This window comes from Leptopilina boulardi, unplaced genomic scaffold, assembly GCF_019393585.1.
Source record: "Leptopilina boulardi isolate dan_hultmark-lab unplaced genomic scaffold, ZJU_Lbou_2.1 LbouV2_121, whole genome shotgun sequence".
Lineage (NCBI taxonomy): Eukaryota > Metazoa > Arthropoda > Insecta > Hymenoptera > Figitidae > Leptopilina > Leptopilina boulardi.
In genome coordinates, this window is record NW_026137665.1 from 2,112,017 (window position 1) to 2,133,750 (window position 21,734).

At 25.2% G+C, this 21,734-nt stretch overlaps 1 protein-coding gene and 1 long non-coding RNA gene across 2 annotated transcripts; both read right to left on the reverse strand.

The window, feature by feature from the left end:
- Window positions 1-1,674: 1,674 nt before the first annotated feature.
- Window positions 1,675-6,807, reverse strand: LOC127286167 (zinc finger protein 436-like). Its single transcript, XM_051312521.1, has 2 exons — window positions 4,543-6,807; window positions 1,675-2,181 (listed from the first exon to the last, which is right to left on the reverse strand). Exons 1-2 carry the CDS (start codon window positions 6,387-6,389, stop codon window positions 2,169-2,171), a joined length of 1,860 nt encoding a protein of 619 aa, XP_051168478.1. The 5' UTR covers window positions 6,390-6,807; the 3' UTR covers window positions 1,675-2,168.
- A 540-nt stretch (window positions 6,808-7,347) lies between these two features.
- LOC127286558 (uncharacterized) lies at window positions 7,348-19,752 on the reverse strand. Its single transcript, XR_007843757.1, has 2 exons — window positions 19,517-19,752; window positions 7,348-7,923 (listed from the first exon to the last, which is right to left on the reverse strand). It is a non-coding gene; the product is annotated as an uncharacterized LOC127286558 (long non-coding RNA).
- Between the last annotated feature and the right edge of the window lie 1,982 nt (window positions 19,753-21,734).

Consider the following 21,734-nt stretch of genomic DNA (forward strand, 5'->3'; position numbering starts at 1 on the left):
CGAATTTTCATTTGTTCGAATTTTTGTTTTTACAAATTGTTATTTAAGAGAATTTTTTAAAACGCCTAATTTTCATTAGTTTGAAATTGCAAATATAACTAAATAAAAATTTGACATAAAGATTTCGTTGCGATTTTTGAAATTGACCAATCACAAATTTTTTTTGAGAATTCTCAAAAATAATAAAAAATTTTACTTTCCAGAATTTTTATTAAACAAATTTATAATAATAAATAATAATAATAATGATTCTCATTTAACAGAATTTTAAGTAAATCGAATTTTTAAGTGTCAGAATTTTTAATTCTATCAAATAACAATTCATGCAAAAAAAAAAAAAAATTCGAAAAAATGTAGATTCAGTGAATTGAAAATAATATTATCATTAAAAATTTTTAATCAGTTAAAATTAATATTCGCTTAAATTATTTTAAATAAAATGTGAAAAATTTTGTGAAATAAAAATTCTTTCAATTAAAAAGTTGGATAAAGAGAAAAATTCCGTGAAATAAAAATTTTACCAAATAAAAATTCGTTTACAATGAAATACTTGTTAAATGCTAATTAGAAAAATTAAAATTCATCTAAAAAATAAAATAAAATTATAATAATAACATTATTATAATATAATAATAATAATAATAAAAAAACCATAAATAAATTTATGGTTGTATAATTATATTGCACCACATTTTATTTTCAAGTTTTCTGGCGGAAAAATTTGGAAATTTTTAAATTCTTCGATCGGAATTTATCAACAAAATTATGATTGATTTATTATTAAAAATTGCGCCTAATTTTTTCTGCTCCATATTTATTTGAAGAAAAAAAAATTCTGTAAAATAAAAATTCGGTGTTTTAAGAATTCTCTTAAATGAAGATTTGAAAAAAAATCGACTATAAAAGAATTCTATTTTTTTCTATAAAATAAAAATTCTTTTAAATGACTATTCTGTCTAATGAAAATTCGAGCAAATAATAATTCTCTCAATTTTAAATTCGATGAAATCAAAAATTCTCTCAAATTCAAATTTAATGGAATAAAAAGTTTGTAAAAAATAAAAATTCGTTTAAATATAACAATTATTCTATAATAAAGAAATTTTTGAATTTTGATTAAACAATAATTCGAAGAAATTATTCGGAAAAAAGTAAATTTTGTCCAAATAATTCTACAAAATAAAAAATTCTAAAAAATTAATTTTACAACTTATTCATGCGTTTCGAATTTGAACACATTTTTATAAATCTCATAATGCGCAATTTTCTAATTAATATATTTAAGAAATAGTTTTCATTTTTTAGGAATATAATCGCAGTGTATTACATACATAATATATATATATATATATTAGAATATGTGAAAAAAAAAAATTGAAGAAAATATTTTGGAACGAGCTTTGGTAAAGAGTTCAACTCAATATAATTTATAATATTAAGAAGCACATGATAAAAGTATACACGTGGATGAATTTTCACTCAATTGAAAAATATTATGAATTCTTTATTTTGAATTTTATGCGATTAATTATTAAAAAACTGTTTATCAAAAATTATGGCCTCGTGTCAATGAAGCAGTAAAATTTATTTTTAAAAATAATTAATTTTTTAAAAAATCTTTATCAGCATTTAAAAATATTATTATATAGTAAAATTTGATATATATATTTTTCGATTTTTCATTTTAAAAGCTAATCAGTATATTGTTATATAAAAAGACAGGAAAAATTTTTTACATTCTATGTAATTTGAAGTTGAAAAAAAAAAAATTATAGTGTTATATAAAATTTTTTTGGATTTCACTATATATTTTCTATTAGGATGGTGTATTTTTGAGTATAAAAATCTCCACGTGTTAATAAGTTTAATTTATATATGTGCAATTATTTTGTTAATTTATATCACTTTTCTAATTTAAGCTACAATGACTTATTGGTATATATAGATATTATATATTATGGCAAATATTGATGGTGCATGGCACAAAAGACTTCTCTTTGTTTATAATCACATTAATGATCATATTCGATTTTTGACTATATTTATATATATAATATATTATATATACGATTAACTGACCTCAGAAAAAAAACAAAATGAGATCATCGCTTTCAAACAAATTTTCGCTAGCAACAATTTTTTTCTATCCCTCCTCTGCTTTCTTGCTTTCAGTCGTTAGCACTGAAACAGACGAATAATTAATTATTATCATTATTATTATTATATTTTTATATTTATAATATGGAAAAAATTTATTTAATTTAAGAGTAAGAATTTCTGAATTTTTTTTTTCATTTTGAAATTTGATTGTTTTCATGGTTTTTTACTATTTGTTTATAAATAAACCATTTTTTTTTGCAATAAAAATCAATATTTTCGCATCAAAAAAAATATAAATAAAACTATGGTTCAAGACAAGAAGAATACCGTTTAGAACACTAAAATCGATCAATAAATTTTTTTGAAATTAATTTTTTTTAAAACAATAGTCAAAAATATTAAATTGTTAATAACAAAAAAATTTTTTTTTTTTGCAAAATCGATTTAGGGGGTGATTGTGCATATAAAATACTATAAGAAAAATAACATTTCAACAAAAAATAAATTTTTTCAGTTTTAGGTGGCACGTTTCAAAAATTCTTATTTTTAAATAATCGGTTACTTAACTATTATTAAATAAATATTAATTTGTATTAAATAATTATTTTGATTTAATTAATTTGTATTTATTTCAAATACAGAAATTATTGGTTCAAATGAAAATTTATTTCGAATATTTCAAAATCGAACTAATTGTAGGACAAATTTTTAAAATTTTATTTAAATAGAACAAATTTCTAAAAAAAATTCTTAATGTTCCATTTTTCTAATTTTTTCATGTCTGATTTAAGCACTTTATTCGAATTTAAAATTTTGTCACAGTTTTTAGTTTTGATGGTCAAAAAAATTTCAGGCAATACTTATAATCAAGTTTTACAGATTTTTAAATAAAATTTTTTTTTAAATAATAATTTTGGAATAGTTAAAGTTGAAATTTTTAGAAATAATTGACTTTCAAAAGATTTTGTTAATTTTCAGACAATAATTAAATTTTACAGAACTTAAAATAATAATTTAAATAATTAAATTATCAAATAATTTTAAATAACATTTTTTAAAAGTAATTGAATTTTAAAAGAGTTACAATTTTAATTTTTGAATTTAATTCTATTTCAAGTGATTTTTAATTTAAAATTTTTGATGATTTCTGTTTATAAAAAATTTATTAGAAATTGCAGACAAAAATACAATAATTTGAAAACTTTTTAAGTGAAAAATGCTTTCAGATAATTTAATTTTCGAAGAATATTATAAAAATCATTAAAAAATAATTGAAATTTTTACAAATAATTAAATTTCAAATGATTTTGAATTAATAATTTTTGGTAATTTTATTTGCTAATTTTGTTAAAATCACAAACAATTATTAAATTTCATAAAAATTTTAATTGAAAAATAGTTTAAGATAATTGAATTTGTGAAGAATTTCATTAAAATTTTTAAATTCGAATATTATTTTGAACCTAAAAATGATATTTCATTATAAAAAAATTGAAAAAAAAAATAATTTTAGACAATTTCATAATTTTTTTTGTTGTTTTTTATCCTATTTACGAAATATTTTTAAGATTTTGTAAAAATAAAATTTTTCCATACGACTGATTGTTCAGAATCATAAAAAAAAAAATGTAAAAAAAAATATGTAATGATGAAAAATAATAGAAAAATTATAAGTGAAATTAAAATTTTTTTATCTTCAAAATTTCAAGTGTTGTAAAAAAAATTTATTATAACACTCTTTATTATGATATTTCATATTGGAAAATAAATTAGCGCCCTTTAACAATGTAAATTTCAAAAAATTGATATTATTATTATTATAATAAATAGATAAAAAAAATAAAAATTTTAAATATTATTTATTATAAAATATACTGATTTTATATTCAGAAAATATTTCTCCACATCGTCAACACTTTTTTATAAAAGCTATAAATTGAAGAAAATAAAAAAAAATTTCCGAAATATTCTTGATGAAGTAATAATTCAGACTTTCTAAAATTTTTTTACCATAGTGTTATAAATTATTTAATTTTTAATTATTAAACTATTGTTAATATTACTATATAAAGAAATCAAGAATGCAAAATATTTTCATCCAACTTTGCAGTTAGTTATGCAACATGTAAATTGCAAAAAATAATGCTGGTGTAATTGACCTTATTTGATAATTACAAAAGTGTAATACAAGTACAAGTTTGATTTTCATAAATTAAAAATTATTTTCAATTTCAAAATTTTTCCAAATTTTAATTAATTTTTTTTCTTTTTTTTTTGTTCTAAATTCTACAATTAGTTTAATAAACAAAATTTCAAATAATCGAAATATTTTTCCAAAAGTAAAAATAAAAATGTATTTTTTTTTTTTGCTTTAAATTAATCAAAAATAAAATTTTAATTAAAAAAATAATAAATTCAAAAAATTTAAATAAATTTACTTACGAAGTAGTGAGAGTTTCAAGAATTTCTTCAGGTGTTTTTTTCATTTTTTTAAATTTTGCCCAATGACTTTTTGGCACTGTCCATTCCAAAAATATTTCAACATTCTTCTTTAAACAATCAAATTCCGATGTACTATTATTCCTTTTAACTGGCACTTTACCCGCCGATATTAATGAATCATGAAGAACTTCATCAATTAATCTTTTACCAAATCCAAGTTCATCTAATTTTTCCTGCTTTGAAATTCTCTTTAACAACACCGCCAATAGTAATCGCATTTTTTCAATTGGCATCACTCTATATTTAATACGATCACTAAATACTTCAACCTGATCATCATTATCACCATCATCATCATCATCATCAACATTGTTATCAATATTTTTATCATTTTTATCATCATTATCAGTTGCATTAATTTTTCCCGTTAATTTACAAAATTTCTGATGACTCTCCAATTCACTTTTAATACGAAAAAAACTCTTACATCTACGACAACAATAGGGTTCATTTCTTCCATGAATACATTTCATGTGTTTCTTCCAATGTGGTAGTTGAGTAAAACCAGCATTACATTCCTCACATTTAAATGGCCTCTCACCAGTGTGTCGTCGTGTATGTAATTTCAATGCTGTTGAATGTGCAAATGCCTGCCAACAAACAAGACATCTAAATGGCCTTTGACCCGAATGTGTTCGTTGATGTACTGTCAATTGTGATTTTTGGGCAAATCTTTGACCACAAGTTCCACAGCCATGTGGCCTATCTTGTGCATGCGTTCTCATATGCTGTGGTAAATGACCTTTTAATGTTTTATTACAAATAACACACAAAAATGATTTAACATCATGATGTAGACATTCCATGTGTTTTTTTAATGCATCCCTACGTACAAAACCACGTCCACAAATTTCACATTTATGATCTTTTTGTCCATTATGCCGTTTCATGTGCAATGTTAAATTGGCAGCGCATGTAAATGTACCCGAACACAATGAACAATGATAGGGTTTCACTTGACTATGTGTTCGACGATGTTGCACCAATTGACCACCTCTTGCAAAACTCTTATCACATTCCAAACATTTATAGGGTTTAAATCCAGTGTGTGTTCTTACATGTAATTTTAATCTTTCCTTTAATGGAAATTCTTTACCACATTCATCACATTTATAAAGTGGTCCAGTTGCATGTGCAACTTTATAATGATTTCTCAAACCACCACTACCTTTAAATTGTGAATTACAAATAACACAAACATATTTTTTTACCTCCTTATTATCCTGATTTTTAGCCTCTTGCATCACATTATTATTTTCATTTTCCTGTTCTAAAAGAATATTTGCTTGTATAATTGCATCAATTTTCTTTCTCAAATTATTTGAACCAATTTTCTTCTCCAAATTCTCAACTTCTGAATCATGTTGAAATGAATATATTTCATCTTCAATTGTTTCATTTGGAAAATTTGAATCCTCACTCAATACTATTTCCTCCTCTTCTTTATTACTCTTTTCGTCAGTCTTTTTTATATTTATCTTTTTCCCTCTTTTTGTATTTGTTTTCTCAAGTAATTCTTCTTCTTCATCATCACTATTCCATATTTTATCACCATAGTCCTCGGTTCCATTCAATGATTCCAATTCATTATATTTTTGATAAAAAAATTCCTGTTCATTTTGTGAGAAACTTCTTAATGCTTTTAAAGCATCCGTTGCACCTGAATCGTTATAATTCGATGATTCTTGTATTCGATATTGTTCAACTGGTAATAATTCAGTTAATTGCACTATTTCCTCTTGTGATTGTTCGGAAATTTGTCCCACATCATTCTGTTCATTTGTCATTATGAATGGATTTTTGGAAAATTTTAATTGATTTTAATAATGGGCATGCTCGTTAAGAACGAGCATACCCGAATACGAGTTTTAAAAGTAAATTTTTTTAACCTACTATCTTCATTATCGGGTCCACATTGTTTATATCCAACACTCGTTGTGAATTGAGGTCGTTATCGCAGTCGCTTATCACTCGGCTTGTAAATACCTACAATATTGTTACGCTTTTAGAAATATTTTTTCATTTCTAAAAATGTATTCTTCTTCTTCTTTTTTCTTTTTTTTGAATACAAATTCCGGAAAAGTGTTTCGCTCTCGTGCAGGCGTCGGAATCACCCGCCGGAAGTTGATATAATACGACGACGAGGAAGTGAACTCTCTGAAATGTACTTCGATCGACTGAGGATACCGTCGACGAAGTCTTCGTCGGGAATCATATATATATATATATATTTGTGTTTCGATATGTTGGAGGCGATTGCGCGCTTTTTCCACGCACGCGCAATTGCGGGTCGATAACAGTTGCGAGTCGATTATTATATGCTTTTCCAAATGCAACGAGAATCCCTTCTTCAAAGCCCTCGAAGCACCGGAGAGAAAGAGACAGAGAGAGAGAGGGAATTCTCTTTCCTCTTTGTCTCCCACCCTTCTTCTTCTTCTTGCTCTCTTTATTTTCCCTCAGCTTAGTATTTTGTCTGTTCGTCTATCCGTCCATTCGTCAGTGACCTATGACCTTTAGTGTCGTTAACCTTTTATACTCTATACATACGAAAAAACTAATCCACCAATATCTTTTTATGCAATCCTTGTTGGAACAAAAAAAAAATCAATGATCCGGAGAATGACTAATAAATGGTTCCTCGAGTCATCTGGCATCGATGTCGCCAGGGAATTCCAATTCTCTTTATACATATATATATATACCTCCTTTTCTAATTCACGAATATTAAGTACATTGAAATGTTCCTTGGAAAAGAATGTAAAAAACTGATTTCATATTTATATAGATTTATTAATTAAATCACTGTATTTTAATGCTTATCTTTGGTATTTTTTAAATCTCTTTTTCTCTTTATCAGAGACATTCTTCTTGAAAATATAACACTTTGATAAGTGAACTTGTAATTTTCAATTATTCAAGTTAATTTTCTTTTTTTTTTATATAAATTTTTTTATGTAGATTTTTTGTGTAAATTTTTTATCTAGATTTTGATGTAAATTTTTATGCAAATTTTTACGCAGACTTTTTTTTGGTGTCTTCCACTTTTTTTTTGATATCTTCTATTTTTTTTTATATAGAGGCAAGTGGTGTAGCTTGACTAGATACTTTACGAAAAAAAAAAAAAAGTTGAAGTAATTATCTATAACACATGTTTGGGAATTAGTGTTTAAGCGATTATATATGTATACATTTCTTTAGAGGCGATATTGTTTTGAAATAATAAAGCCTGCTTTTGGAAGATTAATTAAATTAGTAGCACTTTCTTTGTTTTTGTGTCGAGGGCCTTGATTATAGCATACAGAGAAGAGACCATCACCAAATCTGAAAGAAATTAAGAAATACCAAAGCCATTTTTTTGTGTTCAGTAATAGAGATTTATATATATAAGAAATATAGATGATTCACATTAGTCACATTTATATCGTTATAGTTATAAATTTTTTTTTTTTTATAAAATTAACTACAATTTTTGTTTATGTGTAAAATTTGTGTAACTGTGTAATTTTAAACTAATTCGACTAATTCAATACGTTAACATTTTAATAAATTACTTTTATTACTACTATACACTGTAAAAAAAAGGAGTTGAATTTCCATTCCCTATATAAAAGTCCCACCCCTTTTGGAGTTGAAGCAAAGGGAGTTAATGCTTTACGAGTTAATTTTATGCCTAGAGAGTTAATTTAATTATTAACTCCTTTTTTGAGTTAGTTTTTAACTCGAAAAATTTAACTCCCAGTACCATTAAGTCCCTAATTTTTTTTATACTAAAAAACGATATTCTACTTTTTGACTTTGAAAAATATATTTATTGTTCATAAAATACACAGTTAAGTTTACAAAAGAAACATTATAAAATATATAAGCTATCGTTTCGGGTACGCAGTTCTCTTAGGAACTTTAACCCCAGTAAATAAAAATCTCTGATTTCTTATTTATATTTTTGATTTAGATCGGTTATGATCGTTAGTTAAAATAATATTTATTTAAGTAAAAATGTTAATAAAAAACTTATTAGAAAACTTAATCAAACGATATTCTAAATTTAAGAATGCCTACTTAAATAGGAGCCAAGAATATTCTCCACTTAAAGTAAGTGACGGAGAGAAATTTCTAGAATTATTTACCGTGCTGCCACCTGAAAGTGAGTGCAAAGTACATTCTGGCAGTTTTTACTGTGCTGCCTCTACAATCTGTAATGCAAAATTGTAGGGGCAGCACCAGGGTGTCTAACGATCAGAGAAACTCAGGGAAACGTCAGGGAATTTTGTTGGTCAGGAAAATGTCAGGGAATTTTAGAAAATTTCATTCAAAGTCAGGGAAATTTCTGTAAATTTCTACAAAAATTAAAATTTTTTTTTGAATTTAAAAATTTTTTAATCCAAAAAAATTTGAATGGTTTTTATTACCATTTGTTACTACCATTAGAAATTAATTTATTGTTAAATATGTCAGTAACCATATTTTTGTCCAAAGAAAGCAAATATAAGGTTATTAAAAAATCAGGGAAAAATAAAAAAATGTCAGGGAGGAGTCATGGAAAAGTCAGGGAATTTTTTTCTCAATCTTTGTTAGACACCCCACGGTGCGTTAGAAGGAGGTTTAAATAAAAATGAGTTGGCACTTAAAAATTCTTTTTGATTATGGTTCTTAAATAAATAAAAACCATTTTTCAATAGGTTTTAAAATCAACTTATGTGCCAAATTTAAAAAAAATTGAGTTTTAAATATGTAAAAATAGTGTTTTATGAGGAACCAGAATTTATTTAATGTATAACAGTTTATATGCGTATAGATAATAAATGTTTTAGATTTGGGTTCATATAAATTTATTAACATTGAAGTTATTTTCTTGTTTTGTTTTTATATTTATGCATTAAGAGTGTCGAACGGTATATCTGAAATTCTTTAGCAAGAAGAGAGCTTTAATTATCGCTCTGAACATGAAATAGTATTGATTTTAAAATACTTTTTTCTCGAAACACGAACACTTTTAACAAAATCAGCCAAAATCCTAATCTTATAAATTTCCTAAATCCAAAAGACTGTACGAATCCATAGAAAAACATGGTTACAAAACAAAAAGTAGAAAAGTAATCTAATAACAGCTGCGACTTTGTGCGCCCTGGATGCTGCTACCATCTGACGGCGACAGGAGGTAATGTACCTGTCATTATATTACTTTTCGTTTTGCAATCATGTTTTTGTATGGATTCGCATAATCTTTCGGATTTAGGAAATTTATATAAGATAAGAATCTCTAGCTGCTTTTGTAAAAAAAAGTGTCCGTCTTTCAAGAAGAAAGTATTTTAAAATTAATGTTTATCATTTTCACGTTTAGTACCGTTTTTATAGGGCGATAATTAAAGGTCTCTTCTTTCCAAAAAATTTCAGAGACCATTCGACTCTCTTAAATAAATTTTGTCCCTCTTAAAATAGTTCTTTTAACATTATAATTTAATTTTTTAAAATCGGATACAAACACTACAGCAATATAATTATTTATATATAAAATTAAAAATAAGTAATTATTTTATCATTTATTACAGTATTTATTAGATTAAATAAATTCTGATTCCTCATAAAATTACTGTTTTTTATATAAAAACTAATTTTTTTTTTAAATCGGGCACGTAAACTGATTTTAAAAACTATTGAGAAATGTTTTTTATTCATCTAAGAATCATCATAATCAAAAAGAATTTTTAAGTGCCAATTTATTTTTATTTAAATCACCTTCTGGCGCACCGTGACCCTCACACGAAAAAAAGTAGAATTTTTACCCTAAAATCGGTATAAAAATTACCTGCAATAAATTTTATCCTAGTTGAGGTCGCCACTGTCTATGTGAATTAGCATTGGTTAAAATTACTCGCAACAAAATTTACCAAGCGTTTTTTCTGTGGCTGAGCACAGTAAAAACTGCCAGAATGTACTTTGCACTCACTTTCAGGTGGCAGCACGGTAAATATTCCTAGAAATTTCTCTCCGTGTGGGAAATATGTTTATAATAAATAATATATTCTTATTGTAAGAATATTTTCCACTTAATTTAAGTGGGGAATATTCTTGGCTCCTATTTAAGTATAGGCATTTGGAATTCTCCAAAAAGAGGTCATTTTCATATGGCTTTGAGTTATAGCATCTAAACATCTTATCATTAAATTATCTGCTTTCATATATAAAAAGAACTGAACTCGTACGCTACTCATTTTGAATTGCAACAAAAATGATCTTGGTTTCACTCATTTTGAGTGTTTAGTAAAACGTTTCAAATTGAATCTGCTCAGATTCATTTTGAGTTCGAGTAGATTAATGTTAAATTATCGTGGACTTTTTTGTCCTTTTCTAATGCATGTGTTGTCATGGCAACAAGTGCGTTAAAAAAGGATAAAACAATAACCAGTAAAAAGTGGTGAATTGAAAATTTTCAATTCTTCTAAATTCCGTTTCTGTCCAATTCTTTTCTATCCATCTTGAGCAGTTGAAAATAATGACAGTTAAATTCTTTTTAATTCCGTTTTAAAATTTTGTGTAGAAAAAAATTTGACGATCCGAAGATTTGAACTTTCGATTTTCAATACCGGAGGCAAACAACTGTTCCGCGCAGCTGTATCAACTGTACTGTAGATATTTGATTTTAAACGTACTTACTTCAGAGTATATTACAGAATTCAAAAAAGAAAAGTTTTAGCGAAATATCAAAGCGGAATAGGTAGAAATTGACTTTTAGATATAACTGAAATATTTATAGTCCAAATTACTTATTCAGTATTTTGGAATTTAAAAAAATTAAAAAATTAGAGAAATATTAAAACGGAATTGAGTTTCAAGCAATCTTAGTCCCAACAAGGAATACATATAGGAATTGGACACAAACAGAATTCAAAAAAATTGAAAAAGATTCGATACGTTGATAATACGACGTTACAAAATTTATACGTAACAAAGTACATAAATTATTTTACTAATATATATCCTACGCCAATCAAAATTTTATATATTTCTTCGTGCATAAAAAAAACGAAACTCTACACTGTTAAAAATCGAGCTTCAACTTTACACTAGAAAGATTGAATTTATTTATAGTTTCAATCTCGAAAAGTGTGAATGTTTTTATTTCATTGGCTTAAAGTTTTTTGTCTAACCAATAATATGCAAACTTTCACACTTTTCGATATTGAAAATATATTATTTCAAATTTTTAGTGTAATGTTAGAGTCCAATTTCTGACAGTGATAAATTTAATAATATATATTCTTTGCACCTATTTAAGATAATTTTCCATGCATTTTATTCTTAAAGATAGAATAAAATACTCTAAGATTAAAAAGTATAGAAAAAATTCTTAAATAGGTATACTAAGAAGATATTCTTAAATTTAGAATAACTTTTTCCGGTGTGTTCTTCAAAAACATTTTTTAATTACTTAATAAAAACTTAAGATTCTCTGATAACATTCTAAATTTTAGAGATTAGATAAAAGTAATTGTACCAATTATTATATAATGCTGATTAAAAATCAAAACGAATCTTTAAAGATTAAAAAAATATTTGTTAGACTTATTTTTCTTTGAAATACAAATATTAATATATTATATTATATATTATTATTATATAAACAAATATTATTATATATATACACTACCGTCAGAAATTATCGGTACGACTAACGTTCGAGGAGTGGACATTCGGCGCTGACTTTAAAGCAAGATATTTTAAGTTAGAAAAAAGTTAGAGACTTCTAACTTAGATGGTTGGAAAGCTGATAAAATTCTGCTTCTGAATGTATATCAAGAAATTTTTTTCTTTTTTTTTGTGTTTATAACACCGAACAGATTTCAAGCAAAAATTATGCAATTTTCGTACTGTCGTACTAATGCTTTTGACTTTCGGCATAATCTAGAATAATGTATGAAAAAATTTGACAATTTTTCAATATAATCTTTAAGATCTCAGCTTTAATTTGCTTTTTTAAAACTTAAAAAAATGTTTTGTAGTTTCTGAAATATGTTAAAAAATGTTCGAGCATATTCTTTTAGAAGCCAGCAGCGAGGCGGCAAAAAGTGATGATCGACGGCTGATTTGTAGAAAAATATGGTCGGACCTTTTTTAACATATTTCAGGAACCACAAAACATTTTTTAAGTTTCAAAAATGCAAATCAAAGCTGAGATCGAAAATTGCATAATTTTTGCTTGAAATTTTTTCGGTGTTATAAACACAAAAAAAAGACAACAATTTCTTGATATACATTCAGAAGCAGAATTTTATCAGCTTTCCAACCATCTAAGTTAGAAGTCTCTAACTTTTTTCTAACTTGAAATATCTTGCTTTAAAGTCAGCGCCGAATGTCCACTCCTCGAACGTTAGTTGTACCGACAATTTCTGACGGTAGTATATATATATATATATTTTGGTATATTAGTTATGTATATAATTATAAAATTAGCATTTCGAAAAATTTAAAAAAATATTAATTTAAAATTTACATACTTATTTCCCAGTGGGCAAAAAACCATGTTTGTTTTAAAAACGTTTTAAGAACGCTTTTAGAACGTTTCATGTCGGCCAAATAATGTTCTGAAATATTATTTCAACATCTATCTTCTTAAAACGTTTTTAAAACGATCATGGCTTTTTGCCCACTGGGTTAACACCAAAATAAATGTCTCTCAAAACCCAAAAGTTAAGAAAAATCTGAGACATTATATGTCGTTCTCATATGAAACGCCTCATTTGTTTATATGACAATAAAAATCAATTTTTTTTTAACTGTGGTAATTAGGGGAAGGTGAGGTAATGGGAGCTTTTTAATTTCAAATACATAGAGACTTTGAATTTCGCGGAAATAATTCAGAAAACTTGGACAGTCTTCCTGTATGTCATACCAAGACGAATGGTCACATTCCTGAAAGATTTGTATAAACTACAAGGAAAAATCAAGTTTTCGAGTTTTTCTTCTTAAATGGAAAATATTTGTAGAAATCAAATTAAATAATTAAAAATTTATTATTTAATTATGTTTTGTGATTTTATTAGAATATATATAGATTTGGATACATGAATAAAAATAGAGGTAATAGTTAAATTTGTTTCTATTTTTCTTCTTTTTTTCAAATTGTGGCCTGTGAAAATTCTTTGGAGTAATGGGAGAACTGTGTCAGCCAGCAAAGTTTCGTTACCTCGATATGGCTTATTTCTTTGAAAATTGAACAACATTCGTTTATACAATTTGATATTGTTGCATATTTAATTGCTAAGAATCAATATTTGTGTTTTATTGTCCAAAATGTGTTATTATTGGATATTTTAATACTATAGAAGCTGTAGGTCTTTTTTATGTCTTAAATATTTTGTAAAATGTTCAGCTGTCAAGAATTATTGACAAAATAAAAAAAAATATTGAAAGAAAATAGAAATTTTATCATTTTATTGGAATTTTAAGTAAGAGCATTTTTTTAGAAAACCTTTTTTGCTGCAAATTTATTTTCTTTCTCTTAATTTCTCATTAATTATAATTAAAGATAAATAATAAAAGGAGTAAAATATGATCGAAACAATATTTTATCATAAGAATAAGTCGTTTTTTTTAGTCATTTTTCTTAAGGGGCTCCAATTCCCTCATCTTCCCCTATCATTAATTCTTGATAGTTATTTTAGTGAATAAAATCATTTCTAAAAAAATTTGTACAATTTTAAGAGTATGGTACTCCGTAAAAGTTAAAAAAAAATTTTCATTAAATTTGTTATTTAAATATTTAAGAAACACAATTTTTTTCAAAAACCCGAGAAGAACATTCGATACCAAATTTATCTATCTTTAAATAAAAAAAAATTCCGCCAAATTGGTAGAAAAATTGTCGCCTCCACATGAATTTTTTTTAACGGGCGTGTTTTTTTGCATCACCAGTAGTACAAATATAATAAAAATAAATAAGAAACAATTTACCAAACAATGCGATAAAACAAAAATTAACAATCAGTCATTTTCACAATCTTCATTAAAAATTGTCATAAAATAAATTATTGAACATTAAAAAAAAACACCCATACGTTTGAGAAATAGTATCTTGAGTCAGAATTAAAATTTTAATTAATAAAAATAGTTTTCTTTTTATAATACTTTAAAGTTAAGGATAATGCTATTTTTCAACTGTTAAAGGTTATTTTTATTAAATTATTTTAAAAATGAATACTCTTCTATCAGGTATCATAGTTTAAAGGATCTTTAAATAACATTTTTGTCTAAAAAAGCAAATAATTTAATGATAAAATGTTTAGATGATATTTAAGACAAACATAAAAATGCCCTCTTTTTGGAGAATCGTTCATATATCATGTGTGGAAAAGTCGATTGGGTTAGGTTTGGCCCTAACTAGGTTTGCAACGTCGAACCCAATTAATTCCCAAGGTTGGAAAATCCTAATTGTAGCCAGATTGGGTTTTTCCAAATATATTTATATTATAAAAAAAATTTAATAACTGTTTCAATATGCAAGCATCAAATGACCAGACCTCATATATGAGACTTAAAATTAATTATTTTGTATTGGCGATTCAAACAGCTACACTAGCGCTACAGTTGAACTAACGTAAGCGTGACTCGCTCTAAAGCAGTCTCTGTTTTGACAGTTTATTTCAAATTATTTAAGGTATCACATCGGTAAAACCGTTTTCTATAAATTTTCTTGAAAATTTTACCATATGTTCTTATTATCATTCTTGACAAATTTGCAAAATATGAAGAATTTTCGCCGTACGAAACCAGAGATATTAGCAATCAAAGTTGATTATTTTGCATGGGAGACGGGACTAATGTATGGGGGAGAAGTACATTTTCATAAATATCATCAGAAGTTTTCTATAAATTTTTTTCAAAAACTAATGTTGAATTCACGAATAAATTTGGAACTAAAATATACAAAGAAATTTATAATTTACCGTGCCGTTTATTTGTAATTATAAATTAAAAATTCTATTTCATGACGTCATTTGCAATATATAGCACACCCGCCACTTTGATGTGGCAACATCGCAGGATGGTAACATTAGTTAGAGAGAGACAGTAGTCCACAGTAGTCAAAGTGAGACTTATAGCGACGTTGTCAAACCTCCTACTCCTTCCAATCGCTGCTAGTGTGGGGTATTGGGATCGGCTAAACTGCAATACGCCATCTGGTGGGGACCCATTCTCTCCCTCCATTTTCTTTCTTTGTCTCTCTTCAATTAATAGGTTAGAAAGAGTAGAAAAAACAAAATGGAGGGAGAGAATGGGTCAAAGTTACTAGATTGTTACTAGACCACCGTTCTCAATACGTGTACGAGTGTATTTGTAGAAATAGGTACAGTATGGGCTGAGAGTATAGGGAGTTGAGGGCGAAAGTATAGTGCGGGAAGTAGTAATGCGAGCTACAAACTTTTGACTCCGATTAGTGCCGATGTGATACCTTAATTATTCTGATATTTTTATTGCGTTTGTAAAATAATTTTTAAGCGTTAAATAAAAAAAATAATTTAAAACACATGGAGTGCTACAGAGCGAGTCACGCTTAAGTTAGTTCAACTGTGGCGCTAGTGTAGCTGTTTGAATCGCCAATTAAAAAACACGTTTTTTTTATCAATCGGCAGTTACTAAGCACAACGCTTGGCAAGGTTGCTTCTTGAAGGTTGGGGTATACAAGAAGAGCGAAATTTGAAATTTCTCAAGTAATATAAATCGTATCTTTACGCTAAAGACAAACGACAGATCAAACCTTTTTTCATTAGCAATGTGTGTTAAAGACAAAATCGAATTGCAAATTTCACAATGTTCCGATAAGGTTTTCAGATGAATTATTCGTCTTCCTTTACTCTGTCCACTGTTTTTATTTTTAAGGTTAGATTCTTCACTATTTCTAATTCCATAAACACCTAACTTTTTTACCTTTCCAATAATAACTTTTTAATGGTTTCACAGAATTTTTTTCTAATAAATTTTAATTCCTACATGATAATCAAAACATTTGCAGACGACACGAAGCAAAACGGGAGAGAAAGAAATACAATGTTGCCAAGCGTTGCGTTAGTACCAGGCCTCGGATCGACTTAAAGGCACAAAAAAAGTCGTTTTAGTCGATTTATATTCCAAAAAAAGTCGATTTTTATTTTAACAAAAACATTTTACAGATTTTTAAATAATTTTTTTTTTTAAATAATAATACTTTTGAAAGGGTTAAAGTTGAAATTTTGAGAAATAATTGAATTTCAAAAGATTTTGTTAATTATAATTAAATTTTAAAGAACTAAAAATAATTTATCAAATAATTTTAGATAACATTTTTTAAATGTAATTAAATTTTCAAAGATTTACAATTGAGATTTTTGAAATTAATTAAACTTCAAGTGATTTTTAATTAATATTTTTTTTTTTCACTAAAAAATTTATTAGAAACTGCAGACAAAAATACAATGATTTGAAAACCATTTTTAATTGAAAAATGGTTTCAGATAGTTGAATTTTCAAAGAATATTATAAAAATAGTTAAAAATAATTGAATTTCCTTAGAGTTATAATTGAAATAGGTAAATTTCAAAAATTTGTAGAAATAATTAAATTTTAGAAGCTTTTAAATTCAAATTTTTGAAAATAATTGAATTTTAATTGAAATTTTGGATAATAATTTAATTTTAGTAGATTTTTTATTGAAAATTTTGATAATAATTAATTTTGAATTGAAATTTTGGGTAATAATTGAATTTTAGCTGATTTTTAATTGAAATTTTTGAAAATAATTCAATTTTATTTGATTTTGAATTGATTTATGATTTTGAATTAAAAATTTTTGGTAATTTTATTTGATATTTTTTTAAAATTGTAAATAATTGTTAAATTTTATAAAAATTTTAATTGAAAAATAATTTGAAATAATTGAATTTGTGATGAATTTTATTAAAATTATTAAAAATAATTAATTTAGTGAAGAATTTTAGTTAAAAAATTGTTAAATAATTGAAATAAAGAAGATCTGCATTTTATACAAAAAAAAATATATTTTATTTAAAAAACTTTTTTAAAAATGTAAAAAAAGTCGAAATAGTCGCATTTTATTAAAATAAGTCAAAAAAAGTCGTATTTTTGAAAAAAAGTCAGAAATAGTCGAAAAAGTCGTATAATCCGAGGCCTGTAGTACTAATTGGTTCAAATGAAAACTTAAATGGTTGCTGTTTTGACTAACTATGCGAGGCGCATGATTTTTCCCAAAAATTAAAAAGTTCGAAATTTTAATTGATCGAATTACTTTAAGACGATATTTTATTTGGTCGAAATTCTAAAAGAACGACAGTTATGAAAGTCGACATTTTATTTAGTAGATAATTTATTTGATCGAAATTCTAAATGATCGATATTTAAAGTGGTCGACATTTTATTTGGTCGATATTTTGTTTATTCGAAATTCAAAATGATCAATATATAAAGTGGTCAACAATTTATTTAGTCGATATTTTATTTGGTCGAAATTTTAAATGGTCGGTATTTAAAATGGTCGACATTTTATTTAGTCGATATTTTATTTGATTGAAAATTTAAATGCTCGATATTTAAAGTGGTCGATATTTTATTTGTTCGATATTCTAAATGATAGAAATTTAGAAGCATCGAATTTTATATCCATCGAAATTTAATTTGGTCGATATTTTAAAAGCTCGACATTTTTTTAGCTATACGAGTTTCCTCTCTATGTTGTTATTATTATTTACATCAATAATTTCAAATTTCCCGCAAAATTTCAATGTACTTTACCGACAAACAACATAGAAAGGAAACTCGTATAGCTAAAAAAGTGTCGAGCTTTTAAAATATCGACCAAATTAAATTTCGATGGATATAAAATTCGATGTGTCTAAATTTTTATCATTTAGAATATCGAACAAATAAAATATCGACCACTTTAAATGTCGTTCATTTAGAATATTTACCAAACAAAATATCTAACTAATACAATTTCGACCACTTTAAATGTCGATCATTTAGAATTTCGAATAAATAAAATATCGACCAAATAAAATGTTGACCATTTTAAATATCGATCATTTAGAATTTCGTTCAAATAAAATATCGACTTAATGTAATTCGATCAATTAAATTTTCGACCTTTTTAATTTTTGGGAAAAATCATGCGCCTCATAATATTCTGTGTTCATGTACTCTTTGGTTAAATACTATTTTAATCTATATTAAAAAAATTTTAAAAACCCTTTGTTAATTCTTTTGTTCTTATTTTCAAATAAGGCAAATAAATTACTGACTAATGACTATTTGTGTGCTATCTTGACATTGATATTACGATGAAGTCTTAATCACCGATCGGAAATGAAGAAGTGGAGTTGTATTCTTGCATTTAACATTTAATGAGGTCATAAAAAAATGTGTGAAAAAAATTTTAAATTTCTATTTTTTTAATTTTCTCATTAATATATTATATTTTATCTATACTACTGTTAATTTATATAAAAATAAAAATTTACGCAATTTAAATGATCCGTTTAAAACATTATTCTCTATCTATAGTATATATTATACACAGCATATAGAACAGAGGCAAATTCGTCATATATATATATATATATATATATATACGTACATGATCGTTTATATAGATTAGCTTGTGATACCTCTAACACACATGTATCGAAAATGTGCTCACACATTTAAATGGTCGCGCGTGCGTCTCACTGCTGTCTTGACACACGTATGTCTGCATTGAACTTCCCGAGCTACTCGACATCTTTATAATATACAATATTATTTGTCTCGCGAATGAATTTCATTTAAAGCTTGTGTCATGCAATCCCCACCAACGTGTATGTTTTAATATAACAAAAAAAGTGTACATGTAAATGATGATAAATTATTTATTGTACAAATAACTCACCCAAAATTTATTATTTGGAAAAATAAAACTGATGACCAAGGACCTTCCTCGCGGAGCGTGTTGCCCGGCCCTACCCCTCAGATCGCCATCTTCGAAGTTCGAAACACGTTTAAGCTGTAAGCTCAAAGGGTCGAACTCAGTAGTACCGTGCTTGCGAACAGTTTTCTACATTACCGATCGATGGCGTACTTCGACGATTCCACGTGTGGAATTTATAGTAGGCATTTTAAATTCGATTATTTTTTTTCCTTTTTAACAGATACAGCAGAAAGGTATAAGGATTTTTTTTTTTGGTATGAATTTCCAAATTTTCGAGTTAATGAATTTTCAAAATGTTGGGTATTTAAATATAAACCTATTTTCAATGGCATATAACTTTAAAAGTATTGAATTTAGCAATTTTTACCAAGAGAATAAAATTATATAATAATAAAATGCTTGGTCTGTCCTTCTGTCCTAACTTGAAGTTGGCCTTTTCTGATTTCACGTGTTTTTTTGAATAGTAATCTTATGACGTGTCAAATTTTGACAATTCTTTTTCTCATTTTTGCCAAAGTTGTATAATTGTGTTTCCAAATTTCGGAATAAGTTTCTTTAAAATTCCAAATTCGAAAATTCAATTCACGAAGCTGAAGTACCCAACGTTTACCGACGAAATTTTTTTAAAGTTGTATATTGATTCAAAAATTGTATACAAATACAAAAAATTTATGATGAGAAAAAAGATGCGCCAGGAAATTTCGTACAAGATAGTAATTTGAAAAAAATTAATTTTTAAGGTACCAGGGGCCAACGAATACCTATTAAATATTAATTATAAAAAAACAGGCCTCGAATCAACTTAAAGACACAAAAAAGTCGTTTTAGTCGATTTATATTCCAAAAAAAGTGGATTTGTTTTTTATTTTAACAAAAATATTTTACAGATTTTTAAATAAAAAATTTTTTTTTAATAATAATCCTTTTCAAAGGGTTAAAGTTGAAATTTTTAGAAATAATTAAATTTCAAATGATTTTCTTAATTTTCAAACAATTATTAAATTTTTCAGGACTAAAAATAATTAATCAAACAATTTTTTGAAAACATTTTTTAAATTTAATTGAATTTTCAAAGGTTTAAAATTGAGATTTTTGAAATCAATTGAAACTTTAAGTGATTTTTAATTAAAATTTTAGATGATTTCACTAAAAATTTATTAGAAAATGCGGACAAAATACAATAATTTGAAAATCATTTTTAATTGAAAAATGGTTTCAGATAGTTGAAATTTCAAAGAATATTATTAAAATAGTTAAAAATAATTGAATTTCCTTAGAGTTATAATTGAAATTATTAAATTTCAAAAAAATAATTTTCGATGGAAAATTTTAGAAATAATTAAATTTTAGATGCTTTTAAATTTAAATTGTTGAAAATTCAATTAATTTTGAATTCAAATTTTTGAGAATAATTAAATTTTATTTGATTTTAAATTTGGAAAATAATTGAATTTCAGTTCATTTTGAATTGCAAATTTTGGGAAATAATTGAATTTTAATTGAAATTTTGGATAATAATTTAATTTAAGTTCATTTTTGATTGAAAATTTGGATAATTAATTTTGAATAGAAATTTTAGAAAATAATTGAATTTTATTTCATTTCAAATTGAAAACTTGGTAAATAATTAAATTTTAAATTGAAAATTTTGGATAATTATTGGATTTTGAATTGATTTTGAATTAAAATTTCGGGTAATACCTAATTGAATTTTAGTTTATTTTGAATTGAAATTTTCAAAAAATAATTCAATTTTATTGTGATATTTTTTTAAAATTATAAACAATTGTTAAATTTCATAAAAATTTTAATTGAAAAATAATTTTGATGTAATTGAATTTGTGATGTATAAAATTATTAAAAATAATTAATTTAGTGAAGAATCATTTTAGTTCAAAATTTGTTAAATAATTGAATTGAAGAAGATCTGAAGAAGATCTACATTTTATACTAAAAAAATGTATTTTATGTACATTTTTTTTTAAATGTACAAAAAAATTAATAGTAAAAAAGTAGCCATGCCGAAAAAAAGTAAAAAAAGTGTGTCACTTCGAAGCCTGCAAATAAAATAAAATTTTGCAAAAATAAATTTTTATTTGAACTAAATAAAATTTTATTTAGCTCTGAGATAAATATTTAAACCACTGCACCGAAAAAAAATTATAAAGTAATTATTACT